Source organism: Sturnira hondurensis, unplaced genomic scaffold (assembly GCF_014824575.4).
Source record: "Sturnira hondurensis isolate 20B ecotype Veracruz unplaced genomic scaffold, ASM1482457v3 Scaffold0004322, whole genome shotgun sequence".
Lineage (NCBI taxonomy): Eukaryota > Metazoa > Chordata > Mammalia > Chiroptera > Phyllostomidae > Sturnira > Sturnira hondurensis.
Window position 1 is genome coordinate 4066692 of NW_028076953.1, and position 18066 is coordinate 4084757.

Sequence of the window (18066 nt, forward strand, 5' to 3'; positions counted from 1 at the left end):
TTTGGACAGAAGTGCAGCTTAGCCATCACCAAAGAGGAGAACTTGCTTTTTCAAAGCATGACCACTTCCTGATTTCATATGGGTATTTTTTGTTTTTTGTTTTGGTAAAACATTCCATTTTTAACAATTGTTTTAGAGACAGAGGAAGGGGAGGGGAAACCATCAATTTTGATGTTCCACTTATTTGTGCATTCATTGGTTTCTTCTTGTATGTGCCCTGACCAGGGATCGAACCTGTAACCTTGGTGTATTGGGATGATGCTCTAACCAGCTGAGCTAGCTGCCTAGCCAGAGCAACAGTTTTATTTTTTAAGAGTTAGCCTTAAACACTTCTTCCTCTATTGTGTACCTTTTTTAAAAAAGTACTTTGTTTTCTCAAGGAGGAACCTGGAGTCAATGCAATAATTAAATGACTTAGGTTTTTTTTCCTGACAGTCATATAATATTTCTTAATTTTATACCTCTAGTCCGTTTGTTTTCTTTTAAACTGTTTTAGGTGTACTGTGTAGTGGATATATAATTATGCAGTGTACAGAGTCACCTGATCGCTTTAGTACCCACCTGGCACCATACAGAGTTACTGCCATATTGTTAACTACATTCCCCATGATGCACTTTCCCCATGACTATTTCATAACTTCTCGCTTCCTCACCTTTCTTACCCATCCTCCACCCCTCCTACCCAGCAACCCTCAGTTTACTCCCTGCACCTATGAGTCTGTTTCTGTTTTGTTTGTACGTTTATTTTTTTCTTTAGATTCCACATGTAAATGAGATTATAAGGTATTTGACATTCTCTGACTTCACTTAGCATAATACTGTCTGGGTCCATTTATGTTGTCACAAATGATAAAATTTCATTCTTTTTATAGCTGAGTAATATTCCATTGTGTGTATGTAACACGTCTTTACCCACTCATCTATTGATGGGCACTTGGGTTGTTTTCATACCTTGGCTATTGTAAATTATGTTACAGTGAACATAGGGTGTATATATCTCTTCAAATGGATTTTTTGAGATACATTCCCAGAAGTGGAATTGCTGGATATAAGCTAATTCTATTTTCAATGTTTGGGGAACCTCCACACTGTTTTCCATATTGGCTGTACTAATTTGCAGTCTCCTCCACGGTGTATGACGGTGCCCTTTTCTCCACATCCTTGCCAGCACTTGTTTTGTTGATTTATTGATGAGCCCTTCTGACAGGTGTGAGGTGATAATATATTATTGTGGTTTTAATTTGCATTTCTCTGATGATTAGTGACACTGAGCATCTTTTCATATGTCTGTTGTGTCTGTTCAGGTCTTCTGTCCATTTTTTAATTGGATTATCTAGTTTTTGGTGTTGTATGAGTTCTTTATAAAATTCAAATATTAATACCTTATGGGGTGTATCATTGGGGAATATCTTTTCCCATTTAGTAGGTTGTTTTCATTTTGTTGATGGTTTCCTTTGCTGTTAAAACCTTTTTAGTTTGATGTAGTCTCATTAATTTTTTCTTTTGTTTCCTTTGTCTGAGGAGATGAGAAAAAATATTACTGAGAGCAGTGTCAGATTTTCCTGCCTGTGTTTTCTTTTAGAAGTTTTATGGTACCAGGTCTTACATTTAAGTCTTTAATCCATTGAGTTTATTCTTGTGTATGGTGGAAGATGATGGTCAATTTTTTTTTTTTGCATGTGTCCAGTTTTCCTAACACCTTTTAGATTGAATAGACTGTCTTTACCCTGTTGTATATTCTTGCCACCTTTGTCATAGACAAATTGACCTTATAGGCCTGAGTTTATTTCTGGGCTTTCTATTCTGTTCCATTGTTCTGTATGTCTGTTTTTATGCCAATACCATGTTGTTTTGATGACCATGGCCTTGCACTATAGTTTGATATTAGGTAGTGTGATTCCTCCAACTTAAGATTGCTATAGCTATTTGGGGTCTTTTGTGGTTCCATGTAAATTTTAAGATTATTTATTCTGGTTCTGCAAAAAATACTATTAGTATTTTGACAGTGATTGTAGCTACAGATTGCTTTGGGTAGTAGGGATACTTTATTTTGTAATTTTTTAAATATATTTTATTGATTATGCTGTTACAGTTGTTCCATTCCCCCCTTCATCCCCCTCCACTGTGCATACTCCCCTCCCACCCACATTCCCCCCCTTTAGTTCATGTCCATGTATCATAAGTTCTTTAGCTTCTACATTTCCCATACTATTCTTGGCCTCCCCCTTCCCATTTTCTACCTACCGTCTATGCTACTTATTCTCTGTACCTTTTCCTGCTCTCTCCACCTCCCATTCCCCTCCATGTGATCTCCATTTCTGTGATTCTGTTTCTGTTCTAGTTGTTTGCTTAGTTTGCTTTTGTTTTAGGTGTGGTTGTTAATAACTGAGTTTGCTGTCTTTTCACTCTTCATATTTTTTATCTTCTTTTTTTTAGATAAGTCCCTTTAACATTTCATAAAATAGGGGCTTGGTGATGATGAACTCCTTTAACTTGACCTTATCTGAGAAGTGCTTTATCTGCCCTTCCATTCTAAATGAAAGCTTTGCTGGATAGAGCAATCTTGGATGTAGGTCCTTGCCTTTCATGACTTGGAATACTTCTTTCCAGCCCCTTCTTGCCTGGAAGGTCTCTTTTTCAGAAATCAGCTGACAGTCTGAAAGGAACTCCTTTGTAAGTAATTCTCCTTATCTCTTGCTGCTTCTAGGATTCTCTCCTTCATTTTAGTCTTGGCTAATGTAATTATGATATGCCTTAGTGTGTTCCTTCTTGGGTCCATCTTCTTTGGGACTCTCTGAGCTTCCTGGACTACCTGGAAGTCTATTTCCCTTGCCAGACTGGGGAAGTTCTCCTTTATTATTTGTTCAAATAAGTTTTCCACTTGTTGCTCTTCCTCTTCCCCTTCTGGTACCCCTATAATTCGGATGTTGGAATGTTTAAAGATGTCCTGGAGGTTCCTAAGCCTCTCCTCATTTTTTTGAATTCTTGTTTCTTCATTCTTTTCTGTTTGATTGTTTCTTCTAGTCCACTCCCTTGATTTGAGTCCCAGTTTTCTTCCCATCACTATTGGTTCCCTGTGCATTTCCCTTCATTTCACTTAGTGTAGCCTTCATTTTTTCATCTAATTTGCGACCAAAATCAACCAGTTCTGTGGGCATCCTGATCACCAAGTGTTTTGAAGTGTGCATCTGATAGTTTGGCTCTCTCTTGTTTGCTTGAAAGTATTGGCTCTGGGGCTTTGATCTGTTCTGTTTGAGCCTTTGGGGTTTTTTTTTGGTCTGGTCACACCTGTTATGTAGTGAGGGGCGGAGCCTTAGGTGTTCACCAGGGAGGGGCAACCCCCCCCCCCACTCCGTTACTGGGTTGTGACGCTGTATGTGGGGGTGGGGTCAGAGGGAACAATGGCGCTTGCTCTGCTCTGTCGGATTTCAGTCTCCTCTGCCACTTCCCATAAGCAAATAGAGCCCTTCTGGTGCCAGTTCCCAGGTGGGTGGGCTTGTGTATATTCTAGGTCCCCATGGGTCTCTCCAATGAAGTCTCCTGTGAGGCTGGGAGTTTCTCCCAGCACCTCAGTCCCCACAAGTGTTTTCAGTTGGAGCTTTATTTTAGGCTTTATTTCCCATCGCTGGGGCCCTGGTTTGCAGGGTCTGTCTCACTGCCTGTTTTCACCTGGGCCGCCTTGCATGCCTCACGGGGTTTGCTGGTTTCTTCCCAGCACCTGGGGTCCACCAAGCACCACCTTTTCCTGCTGCGACCCCTCTCCACCGGCTGCCGACCCTGCCCCTCTTACCGGTCTGGAAGAATGGTTCATTGTTGTCAGACTTGGGTACAGTTCAATTTTCTCTCTGTTTTGGTTGTGTTTTTGTTTCTAAATCTTTGTTGTCCTTAATTTTGGTTGTGTGAGGAGGCACGGTGTCTACCTACACCTCCATCTTGGCCAAAAGTATTTTTCAATTTTTTTAAGTTTTAGTTTTTAGCAAAGCTGCTTTATTTCCATTGTGAAGAATGATATGACTGCCGTAAAACGCTCCATTTGTACACATGGCCTAATTCCTCTGGCAGGCGCAGGTTTAGAGTCAGGCTCACTCTCGTGTGCCCTCCCTGCATTAAATACACATGGGTGTTGTACAACCTCTGGCCCCTAGTGGCATAAATTGAAAGTTGAGTGTCTACCCACAATTAGGAACCTGCTGGTAACTCCTCTACTTCAATAGGAGAAATGAAGACCAGTTTTTAAAATAAGAGAATGGAGTCCATCTTATGAGTATAATAGTTTTGGCCAGAAATCTGTTAACATCTACCCTAAAAGTAGATACGTGGACAGTCACAGATTATACTTAATTTTGGTAATCTGTTTATCTTGAGTTGGAAGACGTGGGGTATATAGATTGAAAAGTTAATGCAAAATTAACTTTTTAATGCAAATTGTAGATGGGACTGATTTCTTAATTTTTATTTCTGATAATTCATTATTAGTGTATAAAAATGCAGCTGATTTTGAAATAATGAATTTTGTATCCTGCTACTTTACTGAATTCATTGATCAGTTCTAGTAGTGTTTTGGTGAAATTGTTAGTATTCTTTATGTATAATATAATGTCATCTGCAAATGACAGTTTTACTACTTCCTTTCCTATTTTAATGCCTTTTAAAATTTCTTCTTGTCTGATTGCTGTGGCTAGGATTTCCAGTACTATGTTGAATAAGAGGTGAAAGTGGACATCCCTGTCCTGTTCCTCATCTTAAGGAAAACACTTTTAATATAAGTTGAGCATGATGTTGGCTGTGGGTTTGTCATATATGCCCTTTATTATGTTTAGGTATGTTCCCTCTATTGCTTCTTTGCTGAGAGTTTATCATAAATGAATGCTGGATTTTTTCCTTCTGTGATGTAATTACATAATTTTTATTCTTTGTTTATGTGGTGTATCCCGTTAACTGATTTGCAGATACTGTACTGACCTTACATCCCAGGAATAAAATGCACCTGACACTAGTGTAATATCTCTTAATGTATTGCTGAATTCCATTTGCTCATATTTTATTGAGGATTTTTGCATCTATGTTCATTATGTTATTGGCCTATATATTTTTTCTCCTTAATGTCTTTGTCTGGTTTTGGAATCTGAGTAATGCCAGTCTTGTAAAATGAGTTTGGAGGCCTTTCCTTCTCTTGAATTTTTTAGAATAGTTTGAAGATAAATGTTAATTCTTTGAGCAATAAAATTCACCTATGAAGCTACCCATTCCAGGGCTTTTGTTTGTTGGGAGTTTTTGATTAACGATTTGACTTTTGTTGGTAGTAATTGGTCTGTTCAGATTTTCTGTTTCTTCTTGATTTGGTCTTGGAAGACTGTATGTTTCTAGAAATTAATCTACTTCTTTCAGATTGTCCAATTTGTTGACATATAGCTGTTCATAGATTTTCATGTATTCCTTTTTATTTCTGTGGTGTTAGTTATTACCTCTCCTCTTTCATTTCTGATTTTATGTGGGTTCTCTCTGTCTCTCTTTAGCAGAGTTCGGCTCTTTATTGAACATGTTACAAAAGAGGTTTAGCTAAGAAGACCAAAACACTTGTCTTCAACGGTTTCCTCAGATACTTTCTTCGCTTCCACTTTCTTCTCAGCTGGGGCAGCAGTGGTGGAGGGGGCAGGACCTCCTCCTGGTCCACCAGGTCCTCCTCCTGCTCCTGTGGCAGGTCCACCAGCCCCTACACTGCAGATGAGGCTCCTGATGTTGACATTGGCCAGGGCCTTTGCAAACGAGCCTGGTCAGAAAGGTTCAACATTTACACTGGCTGCTTTTAGTGCGAGCAATGATCATCTCCTCTGTGACTGTGACGTCATCTCGTGCAGGATGAGGGCAGGTAGATGCAGGTGAGCTCTGGTAGATGCAGGTGAGCTCTGAGATGGAGATGGAGGCTGTGGTGTGGGTGAGTGCTGGGTGAGCGCTGCCAGGCACTGTGCTGATTGCTCGATGAAGTGAGGGTGTCATCCCAACATGAGCTTAGCTTCCTCAGGACCAAGTATGTTCCTGGCAGCTGGGGAATGTGCTCTCTTACTTATTTTTCTTGATGAATCTAGTTAAAAGTTGATCAATTTTTTTTTTGCTTTCAAAGAACCAGCTCTTGTTTTATCAATCTTTTGTATTGTGTTTTAGACTCCATTTTGTTTATTTTCATTGTGATCTTTATTTCCTTCATTCTAGTCACTTTGGAATTTGTTGTGTTCTAGTTCCTTTAGGTATAATGTTAGACTGTTAATTTGAGGTTTTTCTGGTTTATTGAGATAGGCCTGTGATGCTATAAATTTCCAGCTTAGAACTCCTTTTGCTGTGCCTCACAGATTTTGGGTCAGCGTGGTTTCATTTTCATTTGTCAAAGGCATCTTTTGATTTCTTCCTTGAGTCATTGTTAACCTGTTCAGTGTTTAGTAGCATGTTATTCAGCCTCCGTGTGTTTGTGTGTTTTTCCAGTGTTCTTAATTGGTTTTGTTTCATGCCATTGTGGTTGGAGAAGATGCTTCATATGATTTTAATCTTGTTAAATTTATTGAGACTTGTTTTCTGGCCTAACATGTGGTCTGCCCTGAAAATGTTCCATGTGCATCTGAAAAGAATGCTACTTTGGAGTGAAATGCTCAAAAATATTGATTAAGTCCATTTGGTCTAATGGGTCATTTAAGACTGCTGTTTCCTTGTTGATTTTCTGCCAGGAAGCTCTGTCTACTGATGTCACTGGGGATCTAACGTGCCCTCCTGTGTGTGTTACTGTCAGTCTCTCCTTTTATGGCCATCAATACTTTATTTATGTGCTTCTGTGTTGGTTGTATAAATGTTTACAAGGTTATACTGTCCGGTTGCATTGCTCCCTTTGTTGTCATATAATGTCCCTCTTTGTCTCTTACTATAGCCTTTGTTTTAAAGTCTGTTTTCTCCGATAGAAGTATTGCTACTCCAGCTTTTTTGTTTCCCTTTGCATGAAACACCTTTTTCCATCCCTTTGCTTTTTGTCTCTGAATGTCTTTCGATCTGAAGTGGTGTCTTGTAGACAGCGTGTGTGTGCATCTTGGTTTCTCACCCAGGCAGGTGCTCTGTCTTTTGGCTGGAGCACTTAATCTGTTTACATCTGAGGTGATTATTGATAGGTACATAGTTATCGCCATTTTGTTATTCATATTTATATTCCTTTTTTTATCCTCCTTTTCCTTAAGTCCCTTTAACATTTCTTGTAACAGTGGTTTGGTGGTGATGACCTCCTTTAGCTTTTTCTTATCTGGGATACTCTTTACCTCTCAATTTTAAATTAAATTACTGGGTACTCTTCATTGTAGGATTTTAAAAAAAAATTACTTTGAATATTTTATGCCTGTCTGCCTGGCCTGCAAAGTTAATGCTGAGAAATCAGTTGAGTCTTATGGGCACTCCCTTGTAGGCAGCTGTATTTCTTTTGCCACTTTTAAGATCGTCTGTTTGTCTTTAACCTTTAACATTTTAGTTAAGATGTGTCTTGGAGTGGGCCTCTTTGTGTTCATCTTGTTTGGGACTCTGCACTTCCTGGACTTATGTGTCTACTTCCTTTGCCAGGTTAGGGAAGTTTTCTGTCAATATTTCTTCAAGTTTATGCTGGATATTGACCCAGAGGTCTCTTAAACTATGATTATTTTTAATACTTTTTGCTGTCTTTTAAATTTTTTTTATTGTTTTTAATATATATTTTATTGATTATACCGTTACAGTTGTTCTATTCCCCCCTTCATTCCCCTCCCTCCGCACACTCCCTCCCCCACCATTCTCCCCCCCTTAGTTTATAACCATGTCTCTCAAGTTCTTTAGATTCTATGTTTCCCCTACTATTCTTGCCCTCCCCCCTATCTATTTTCTACCTACTGTCTATGCTATTTTCTGTACCTTCGCCCCCCTTCTCCTCCTCCTACTCCCCTGTTGCTAACCCTCCATGTGTTCTTCATTTCTATGGTTCCACTCCTGATCTAGCTGTCCTCTTGGTTTGCTTTTGTTTTAGGTGTGGTTGTTAATAACTGTGAGTTTGCTGTCCTTTCACTGTTCATATTTTTCATCTTCTTTTTCTTATATAAGTCCCTTTAGCATTTCATATAATAAGGGCTTGGTGATGATGAACTCCTTGAACTTGACCTTATCTGAGAAGCACTTTATCTGTCCTTCCATTCTAAATGAAAGTTTTGCTGGATAAAGCAATCTTGGCTGTAGGTCTTTGGATTTCATGACTTGGAATACTTCTTTCCAGCCCCTTCTTGCCTGTAAGGTCTCTTTTGAGAAATCCGCTGACAGTCTGATGGGTACTCCTTTGTAGGTGACTGTCCCCTTATCCCTTGCTGCTTCTAGGATTCTCTCCTTCATTTTAGTCTTGGCTAATGTAATTATGATGTGCCTTGGTGTGTTCCTTCTTGGGTCCAACTTCTTTGGGACTCTCTGAGCTTCCTGGATTTCCTGGAAGTCTATTTCCTTTGCCAGACTGGGGAAGTTCTCCTTTATTATTTGTTCAAATACATTTTCCACTCATGGCTGTTTCTTTCCCCCTTCTGGTACCCCTATAATCCGGATGTTGGAACGTTTAAAGATGTCCTGGAGGTTCCTAAGCCTCTCCTCATGTTTTTGAATTCTCATTTCTTCATTCTTTTCTGGTTGGATGTTTCGTTCTTCCTTCTGGTCCACTCCATTGATTTGAGTCCCAGTTTCCTTTCCATCACTATTGGTTTCCTGTGCATCTCCCCTCATTTCAATTAGTTTAGCCTTCATATGTTCCTCTAATTTGTGACTATAATCAACCAGTTCTGTGAGCATCCTGATGACCAGTGTTTTGAACTGTGCATCTGAGAGGCAGGCAATCTCTTGGTCGCTTAGAGTTATGGGCTCTGGGGCTTTGAGTTCTTCTTGAGCCATCTTTTGGACTGTTCATGCCTGATAGGTATCAGGAGCGTATCAGGAGTGGAGCCCTAGGTGTTCACCAGAGCAGGGCAACTCAGTAGCTGGGTTGTGACGCTGTATGTAGGGGTGGATCCAAAGAGGAGCAATGGCGTCCGTCTGCCGCCTCCTGTCGCTGCTGCCACAGCTGCCACCATCACCAGGGCCCACGCATTTCGTCCCACTGCACGCGAATGTGCCACCACCATCAGCCCTCCACCACTGGGTTCGCCCGCTGGGGCCTGCGTGGTCCGTCTCACTGTGCGCGAATGTGTGACCGTGGTCAGTCTGCCCCACACCCTGACTGGGTCCCGGCTGCCTGCGAGCCTAGGTCAGGGGATCTTTCCTGCCTGACCCTGCTCCGCTGCTGGCTCCACCCCTCTTACTGTCCCGGTTGAACGGTTCGTTGTTGTCGGACTTCTGTATGGTTCAATTTTCTGTTCTTTGGCTGTGACTTTGTTCTCCAAACCTTTGTTGTATTTAAATTTGGTTGTGGGAGAAGGCACAGTGTTTCCACCTATGCCTCCATCTTGGCAGAAGTCTCTTTTTTATTGTTATTTGGATACATTTGTCTCCATTTTCCCACCAGCACTTCCCCCCGTCCCACCCATTCCCTTTTGCTGTTCTGAATGGATATTTTCTGTTACCTGCTAAATAGCTGATTCGATCGTCTGCTTCATCTAATCTGCTTTTGATTCCCTCTAGTGTATTCATTTCAGTTATTGTATGTATTTTTGACTGGTTATTTTTTTATGGTTTTTGTTTTTTTATGCTTACTTAGTGCAAAATTCTGATTAAGTTCCTTGGCTATATGCTTATAGCCAGTGTTTTCAACTCTGTAGTTAGTAGACTTCTTGCTTTCATTTCATTTAGCTTTTTCTGGAAACTTCCATTGTTTCATTTGGGACATGTTTCTTTGCCTCCCTATTTTCGTTGCATCTGTGTGTGTGTCAGGTAGATCTGTGTTTCCCAGGCTCAGCAGGGTGGCCTTATGTAGTATGCGTCCTGTGAGGCCCGGTGGCACCATCTCCCTTATCCCCAATCCAGGTGCTCCGGGAGTGTCCCTTGTATGGGTAGCGTGTGTTCTTCTGTTGGAGTTGTGCGTTGACAACTGTTGGCACATCAGTGAGTGGGACTGGCCCTCAGGCCAGCTGGCTATGAAGATTGACCCCAAGCACAGAGTATGAGCTGCCATGCAGAGGCTGAGTTCCAAGGAGCGGGATTCACCCCAGTGGGGTCTGTTTTCTGCCAAGATCTCTCTTTTTTTCAACTTTTTATAAAAAATTTATTTATCTTTAGGGAGGAAGGGAAGGAGAGAAACATCAATGTATGGTTGCCTCTGGTGAGTCCCCTGCTGGGAACTGGCCTACAACCCAGGCATGTGCCCTGACTGGGACCAAGATCTCTCTTTGAGTGTGCCATGTATGGAGCTAATTAATCAAGGGGTGTTCTGTGTGGTTGAACCTAGCCACCAGCTATGTTGGTTCTGGGGCTTCTTGGGAGGGACTGGTGAAGGTCAATGTAAGATGCTGCTTGTGACCAGCTCTGGGCTACCGGTTAGGAGCTACCAGGTGATCCACAGCTAGTAGCTGCCTGTGCTGGCCTGGATGCACGTGGGGAGGGCCACACTGCAAACTGAGGCTGGTGCCACCAGAACCAGGCCTGGGGCAGGTCAGCAAAAAGCCCAAGGCACCCTGACATCTGCCACTTCCTGCTGGCTGTCCATAAGGCTCAGCTGCTAAAAGCCCCTTGGGCAGACGAATTGGGTGAGGCAGGGTCTCAGGGAGTTGTCAGGCTAATGCAGAATCAGGTTTAGCCGTGTTTGGGGGGAGTGGCTCAACACAGACCTCAGTGGCTGCCCCCCAGTCCTCTCTGGAGCCACACAACCCAGTTTCTGGCACCCCCTGCACCCCTGAGCTTGACCAGAAGTTTTTGTTTTTGTTTTAAGATTGACTGCAGTTGGTTTGAGAAAAGTTGATATAAAACTATCTTGTATGGTCCCAGAATTATTTAGAAGATAGGAAGAAAAGCAAATTGGTGTTTGACAGTTGGCAGAGTGATATAAATTTATTTAAAAACCTTGTATTCCAAATGTTCTATAATGGAAAAAATTTAAGAGGGATACTGATAAACTAGAAAGTATTCCCTTTGCAAAGTCCAAAACCTAGAAAACTTACATGAATCAGCTGGAGGGGAAAATGACAGTCGATTGTTTTGAAATACGTGACGTGATGGCGTTATGTGTACCTGCACCTGGGCGCTCACTCTTGCCAGGTGCTGCGCGGCAAGCCCCACAGCTCGAGTTTGAACCCAGGTCTCTGGAAGCCAGCTGTACTTCGCATCACTACTCACACTGTCCCCTAGGCCAGAAGCCATACATTTTCCACAGCAGTGGCATCAACCCTCGTTTACTATCAGGATGTAGTGGCTAGAGAGTGCCAGAAAGGTAGGAGATATAATTATTACATTATGATGGTTGTTTAATATTAAAGAGACTGGATACAACTGTTTCACAAAAAGATATATTTCCAGGTGGCTATTTACATTTTTTCATATTTAGTTAAAGAATATCATACAACTGATACCTTCTGAAATGTTTCATGCTTTTAAATTCTTTTCTATGTACACTTTTCTGACATGGCATTAAAACTAAAATGGTCAAACCCCTCGGTAATAGAAAGCAACCAGTCAACATCCCGAGGTCCGCTCTTGAATTCGCGGATCAACATTAGCAATAGTTACCTTAATAATAAATTACTTATTTAAAAATCAGTAGTAATTTTAAACAATTCATAAATAAGTGTGCTCTGTGCAATTTACATGTTTAATATCCTGTGGATACTAAAAGCTTGTCTATTGTCAGATTTGCACATTATTACTTTTTCAAATGATAAGCTTTTCCAAAGCAGAAACTGGAGAAGCTTGAAATAATACCCTAAGGTTCCTCGGAGAGCTATCAGAGCTCTGCTTGCCTTACAGGGGGAGGTTCCAGTTTACGTGAGAGGACAGTTAAAATCTGGTTGAATTTCTCATATCTCTCTGTCTGGTTAACTTGCGCGCCTTTGCTGCCCCACAGCAACCGCATCTGAAATTCAGTCTTGAAGATTTCACTCATTTCTTCATCCGGCTGAAAACCTAGTAAAAGCAAAACAAGACAATGTTTTTTTCAGTTCCACCTAGAACAGTGTTGAAAACAGTCTGAAAACCTTGCTTGTGCAAAGTAGGATCAAAATGAACTTTCTCTCAGCTTTAAAACATCCCCCGAGGGAAAAACCCAGGCCTGTTGTGTTTCCGGGAGGGCAGAGGCCAACTCTCGAGGCCCCGGGCACCTTCAGGGAAAGGGTAACAAGCTCACGGAACAGGACAATAAAATGCGTGTGCACAAGCCACTGTGGGCTGCAGTGCTGTGAGGAGTGTTCAAAGTACCTTTTGGGTTGTATTTTTTACAACTTTATTGGTGTATCATTTACATGTCATGACTCGCCCATTTCAGCGGCCAGTTGGACTTACAATAGTGAATATTATAGTGCATGACCCCCAGTCACCACCAGTTTCACACCAGAAAATTCTCTAGTAACCCTTTGTAGTCAAACCTGTTCCTGCTCCAGACCCCCGCCAACCACTAATCTGCTTTTCACTGTTATTGTTTTACCTCTCACAGACATTTGATAGAGATGGACTTACATAATGGGGACTTTTTTTTATCACTGGCTTCTTTCACTTAGTGTGGTGTTTTTGAGATTATTCAATATTGTTGCATGTTATCAAGAATTCCTTTTTACTGCTGAGCAGTATTCAGTTACATGGACATTTCATTTATCCACCCACCAACTGGGGGAGGCCCGGGTCGTTTCCGGTTTCTGAGTGTCACGAATAACGTGAAGTCTCTGCGTGGACCTGCGCTCGCATTTCTCAAGGAGTGGAACTGCTAGGTATGTGGTGAACACGTTTACTTTTAAGAAACTGTCAAACTCTCCCAAAGTGGCTCTCCCATCTTACATTCTCATCAGTAACATGAAGATTCTGTTTTTGCCGCGTGCCGCCAGTTTTCAGCGTTGTCAGTCTAGGTGGTGTGTGATGGTGTCTCATTATGGCTTAAATCCACGTTTCCCTTATGACCTGTGCTCTGAATCTCTCTCCATGTAGTTGTCATTCCTGTGTCTTCTCTGGCGTAGTGTCCTTTCAAATTTTTGTCTATTCACATCTCGTCTGTCTCCTCGTGGAGTCCCAAGAGTTCTTTTTATAGTCTAGATGAAGCCCCTTTACAGATACGTGGCCTGGGGCAAAGCAGCTTTACAGTTGTGAGTATACAAGTTTATTCTTGCATTATTAATTATTAATTCTGTTCCTTGCAGACAAGTGTAAACCTACCTTTGCCCCATCCTGTATGTTTGCCAAATATTTTCTTGTAATCTGTTGGTTGCCTTTTAACGTTCTTAACAGTGTCATTTGAAGAGTAAAATTTTAAATTTTGATTTAGCGGTGTTTTCTGTTATGGTTCATGTTCTTGGTAGCCTGAAAAAACTGTGCCTAACCCAAGGGCACAACGAATTTCTCTGGTTTTCTTATAGGAGCTTTATACTTACTTTTACTTCACTCACATTTTGGTTCTATGATCTATTTTGGATTTTTGGTTATGGTAAAGATTAGGGGTTTTTTTGCATAGAATATTCTAGAGTTCCAGCACCATTTGCTGAAAGACAATATTTTATCCAGTGAATTACCTCAACACTTCTGTCAAAAATCAATTGACAACCATACGTGTGGCCTTGGTTCTCAATTCTCTCTCCTCTTTCATAACAGAGAATTACCTGGTCTACCTAAGGCCAAAGATGTTCAGTCAACTCTGTTAGGGGGGGACCTCTAGCCAGAGTCGCATAAGCAAATGGTTCTCATCCTTGATTATTGCTGGAGGAGACTGCTCTGTCATGAACTGGATCACAGGACCTTGCTAGTTGAGAGGCTTTTAATCCATTCTTCCCTGTGATGGCAGAATATCTGTGACAGATAACCAACCAACAACCAGACGACAACTTCCGTTCCTTCAGTTGATAGGTTTTGAGCCCCCACCCTGGGCTGGGTGCTTGGGTCAGGGATGATGATGAGCAAATCTCTACCCTCACTGGGTTCAGTCATTCCCAGCAGTGGGAACTTGCTAGGTCAACCTGTAGCAGGATCAGCCGAGAAATACCAGGAGATATCTCTAAAGTAATTTGTTGTAGAACAGCTTAAAGCTTAAAGCACATTTTTGGCTTAGGCAGCATCCGAAGTGATACATGCATTGGCCCTGCATACGCAGGCACTGTGATCTCTGGCAAATTACATGCTTTTGCTGTTTGAGTTCTCCACTGCTAACCTTGGAGAACTTTGAGGGGGAAAGAATGGAACAGCCAGATGATGCTTGTATATAACGCAGACACAGTGCAAACTGTTCAGTCCTGAATTCTGGTTCTGAAGCAACAGCTTGGGTTTAGGATGAAATAATAGGCCTCTCTCACCCCATATAGTTCTTAACCTTGTGGATTAAACTGTGACAGGTCCTTGAAGAATTTTTAAAATTATATTAAAAAAAAAAAACCTGGCCGGTACAGCTCAATGGATTGAGCTCAGGCCTGTGAACCAAAGAGTCGCAGGTTTGATTCCCAGCCAGGGCACATGCCTGGGTTGCAGGCCAGGTCCCCAGCAGGGGCTATGTGAGAGGCAACCACACATTGATGTTTCTCTCTCTTTCTCCCCCCCTTTCCCTCACTAAAAATAAATAAATAAATAGATAAAAGTATTTAAAAAAATTATATAGTGAGGAGGAAGTAATCATCCCTTTTAAATGTCATAGAAAAGTCCTTGTTTTTGCATTTGCTTCCCAAATGGACTTTCTGCCTCTCAGCCGTAAGCCCTCCAGATCTCCTCCACCCAGATGCCAGATTCAAACACCAGTCTGACCTCAGGATGACGCCCTCCCACGTGTTCCACTGGCCCTTCTTCGGCCCAGCCCTACACGAAAGGCCCTCCGCCTGTACCCACTCCCTTCCTCAGCCTGGCTGGCCATTCCTTAAGGCACACTTGACCCTAACCCAAACCCAGGTACTTTTGTTTTGTACTTTCCCCCCAGCTCTTTCACCTTGCATTGGCCCCTTTGATGCGAAGGGCGGGGGAGTTGTCTTCCCAGTGTGACCGAGGAGAAAGGGGCACGCAGCCAAGTGAAGTCAAACAAAAGCCCAGCTCCGCGTGTTGGCCCATCACGCCTTCTGATGGTGATTATTAGGGGTTCTAATGGTAGGCAAGATGGCCAAATCTTTTTTTAGCCTTTTCCCTCTGTTTATTCTATACCAGTGACCCAACAGAATACATACAACAAAGAGAGAAACAGGACCCGTAAGTCATTTAAGAATTAAGAGGAAGTAGTCAATTATATAGGACATGCAATTCCCATGCCCCAGTCTTTCCTCCTTGGCCTTACTCTAATTGAGAACACCCACGCTCCTCATCCCTTCGCTCCGGTTACTGTGCGGAGGAGACCGTGGCTCACAGACAGCAGCTCCTACCTTCCAGGATCCTCTCGGCATTCAGCCGGTAACTGCTGGCAGCCTCTGCCATGAGTCGGGCTGTTGCCAAATGGTTCATCATAATCTCGCAGCTTTCGTCGTTTTTTTCCCACATGTCAGTTCCTTCAAAAGCGACAGCCTGCCGTTCCATTAAGGTCACGAGAGGCATCAGCAGAGGGACTGACACGTTGTTTGGGAGGACACATGTGGACTCTGAAAAACAAGGGGTAAAATTTTCCACGTCATTTTTTTTCAAAGTTAAGCACAGAGAATTCCAATTCCAGATGACCATATGAGAGAGTCTTAGACCCACCACCCGCCACGGACACACGGCGTCTTCAGCTAAACAGGAAACAACTTTGTCTGAGAGAGGCCCGCATAGAAGTGGGTAGGAGAGGCTGGGGCACAATTTCACCATAAACCCCAATCCTGGTGCAGTGACCCACAGTCTGGAGGGAACTCAAACCCTGGAGCTTCTACCTGAGGGGCAAAGGGTTTGAAGCCCACACGGGGTATCCCAATTTGTGTCTGAGAGATAAGCCCCCAGAACCAATGGGGCTCAAAGCCAGGAGACCTACAAGGCTATAATCTGATAAACAGCTCTTAAGGGGTTCACATGTTCTAATGCACCTGCCCAAGGACTCTGCGAACAGGTAGCTGACTGAGAGGTGCTCAGACTTGATGTGAGCGAGCCCAGGGCAGTCCTCTGCTTCAGCGCACACCCAGGGCCTGCTGGCTGACGGGCACCACCTTCACGCTCTCCCTCTGCCTCATTCTAGCCAGTGGGTGCCATCTTTTCCCTTCCCTTCCCTTCTTTTTTTTAAATACCAGTTCCCGGCTTTTCTCCTCTTTTTTCCAGTGGGAGCCATCTATGAGCTCTCCCTTGCCTTTGCTTCAGCTCAATGGTATATCTCAGAAAGGAGCTCCTATCCTTGTCTGGTGCTTGATTTTTGCAGCTGCCTCCAGGGGCCACCTCCATTGCCTGGCTCTGGGGGACAGTGTGGCTTATGCCCGTGGGTCCCACAGGACTGTAACCGATGGAGAGAAGGCCCTTAAATAGCTGCCGGGGTACAGTGAGAGGCAACGGTGGTCTGTGAGCTCATCATCGTAACTGCCGCCTGAGGAGCAGGCTTCTTTTTTGATTTATTCATTCATTCATTCATTCATTCATTTATTAAAATATATTTTATTATACCATTACAGTTGTTCTATTCCCCCCTTCATTCCCCTCCACCCTGCACACCCCACCACCATTCCCCCCTTTAGTTTATGACATGTCTTAAGTTCTTTAGGTTCTATATTTCCCCTACTATTCTTGCCCTCTTCCTATCTGTTTTCTACCTACTGTCTATGCTATTTTCTGTACCTTCTCCCCTCTTCTCCTCCCACTCGCCTGTTGCTAACCCTCCATGTGTTCTTCATTTCTGTGGTTCCACTTCTGATCTAGCTGTCCTCTTGGTTTGCTTTTGTTTTAGGTGTGGTTGTTAATAACTGTGTGTTTCCTGTCCTTTCACTGTTCATATTTTTCATCTTCTTAGATAAGTCCCTTTAACATTTCATATAATAAGAGCTTGGTGATGATCAACTCCTTGAATTTGATCTTATCTGAGAAGCACTTTATCTGTCCTTCCATTCTAAATGAAAGCTTTGCTGGATAAAGCAATCTTGGCTGTAGGTCTTTGGATTTCATGACTTGGAATACTTCTTTCCAGCCCCTTCTTGCCTGTAAGGTCTCTTTTGAGAAATCTGCTGACAGTCTGATGGGTACTCCTTTGTAGGTGACTGTCCCCTTATCCCTTGCTGCTTCTAGGATTCTCTCCTTCATTTTAGTCTTGGCTAATGTAATTATGATGTGCCTTGGTGTGTTCCTTCTTGGGTCCAACTTCTTTGGGACTCTCTGAGCTTCCTGGATTTCCTGGAAGTCTATTTCCTTTGCCAGACTGGGGAAGTTCTCCTTTATTATTTGTTCAAGTAAGTTTTCCACTTGTTGCTGTTCCTCTTCCCCTTCTGGTACCCCTATAATTCAGGTGTCGGAAAGTTTAAAGATGTCCTGGAGGTTCCTAAGCCTCTCCTCATTTTTCTGAATTCTTGTTTCTTCATTCTTTTGTTTGGTCACTTTTTTCTTCCTTCTGGTCCACTCCCTTGATTTGAGTCCCAGTTTCCTTTCCATCACTATTGGTTTCCTGTGCATCTCCCTTCATTTCAATTAGTTCAGCCTTCATATGTTCCTCTAATTTGTGACTATAACCAACCAGCTCTGTGAGCATCCTGATACCAGTATTTTGAACTGTGCATCTGATAGGTTGGCTATTTCTTGGTCGCTTAGAATTATCGGCTCTGGGGCTTTGAGTTCTTGGGCCATATTTTGGACTGTTCGTGCCTGTTACGCATGAGGAGCAGAGCCCTAGGTGTTCACCAGGGCGGGGTCAAAGGAAAGTGATGGTGGTCTGGTCTGCTGACTCCCGCTGCCGCGGGCCGCGCGTCTGTCCCACTGCACATGAATGTGCGACCTTGGTCAGCCTGCAGCTTTGCGCACTCACTGGGTTTGCCCGCTGGGGCCTGCGAGGTCCGTCCCACTGCT

The 18066-nt window shown here is 42.7% G+C and overlaps 1 protein-coding gene across 4 annotated transcripts in view; it reads right to left on the reverse strand.

Moving 5' to 3' along the window:
• Positions 1-11409: 11409 nt before the first annotated feature.
• BCAR3 (BCAR3 adaptor protein, NSP family member) overlaps positions 11410-18066 on the reverse strand; it is a 116895-nt gene continuing 110238 nt past the window's right edge. For all 4 annotated transcript variants that reach the window (XM_037045518.1, XM_037045517.1, XM_037045519.1 and 1 more), the window contains 2 exons: positions 15486-15698; positions 11410-12078 (listed from right to left, as the gene is read on the reverse strand). In XM_037045518.1, the coding sequence (XP_036901413.1) occupies positions 11900-12078; positions 15486-15698 (392 nt within the window). In that variant the 3' untranslated portion in view covers positions 11410-11899. The remainder of the gene's footprint in view (positions 12079-15485; positions 15699-18066) is intronic.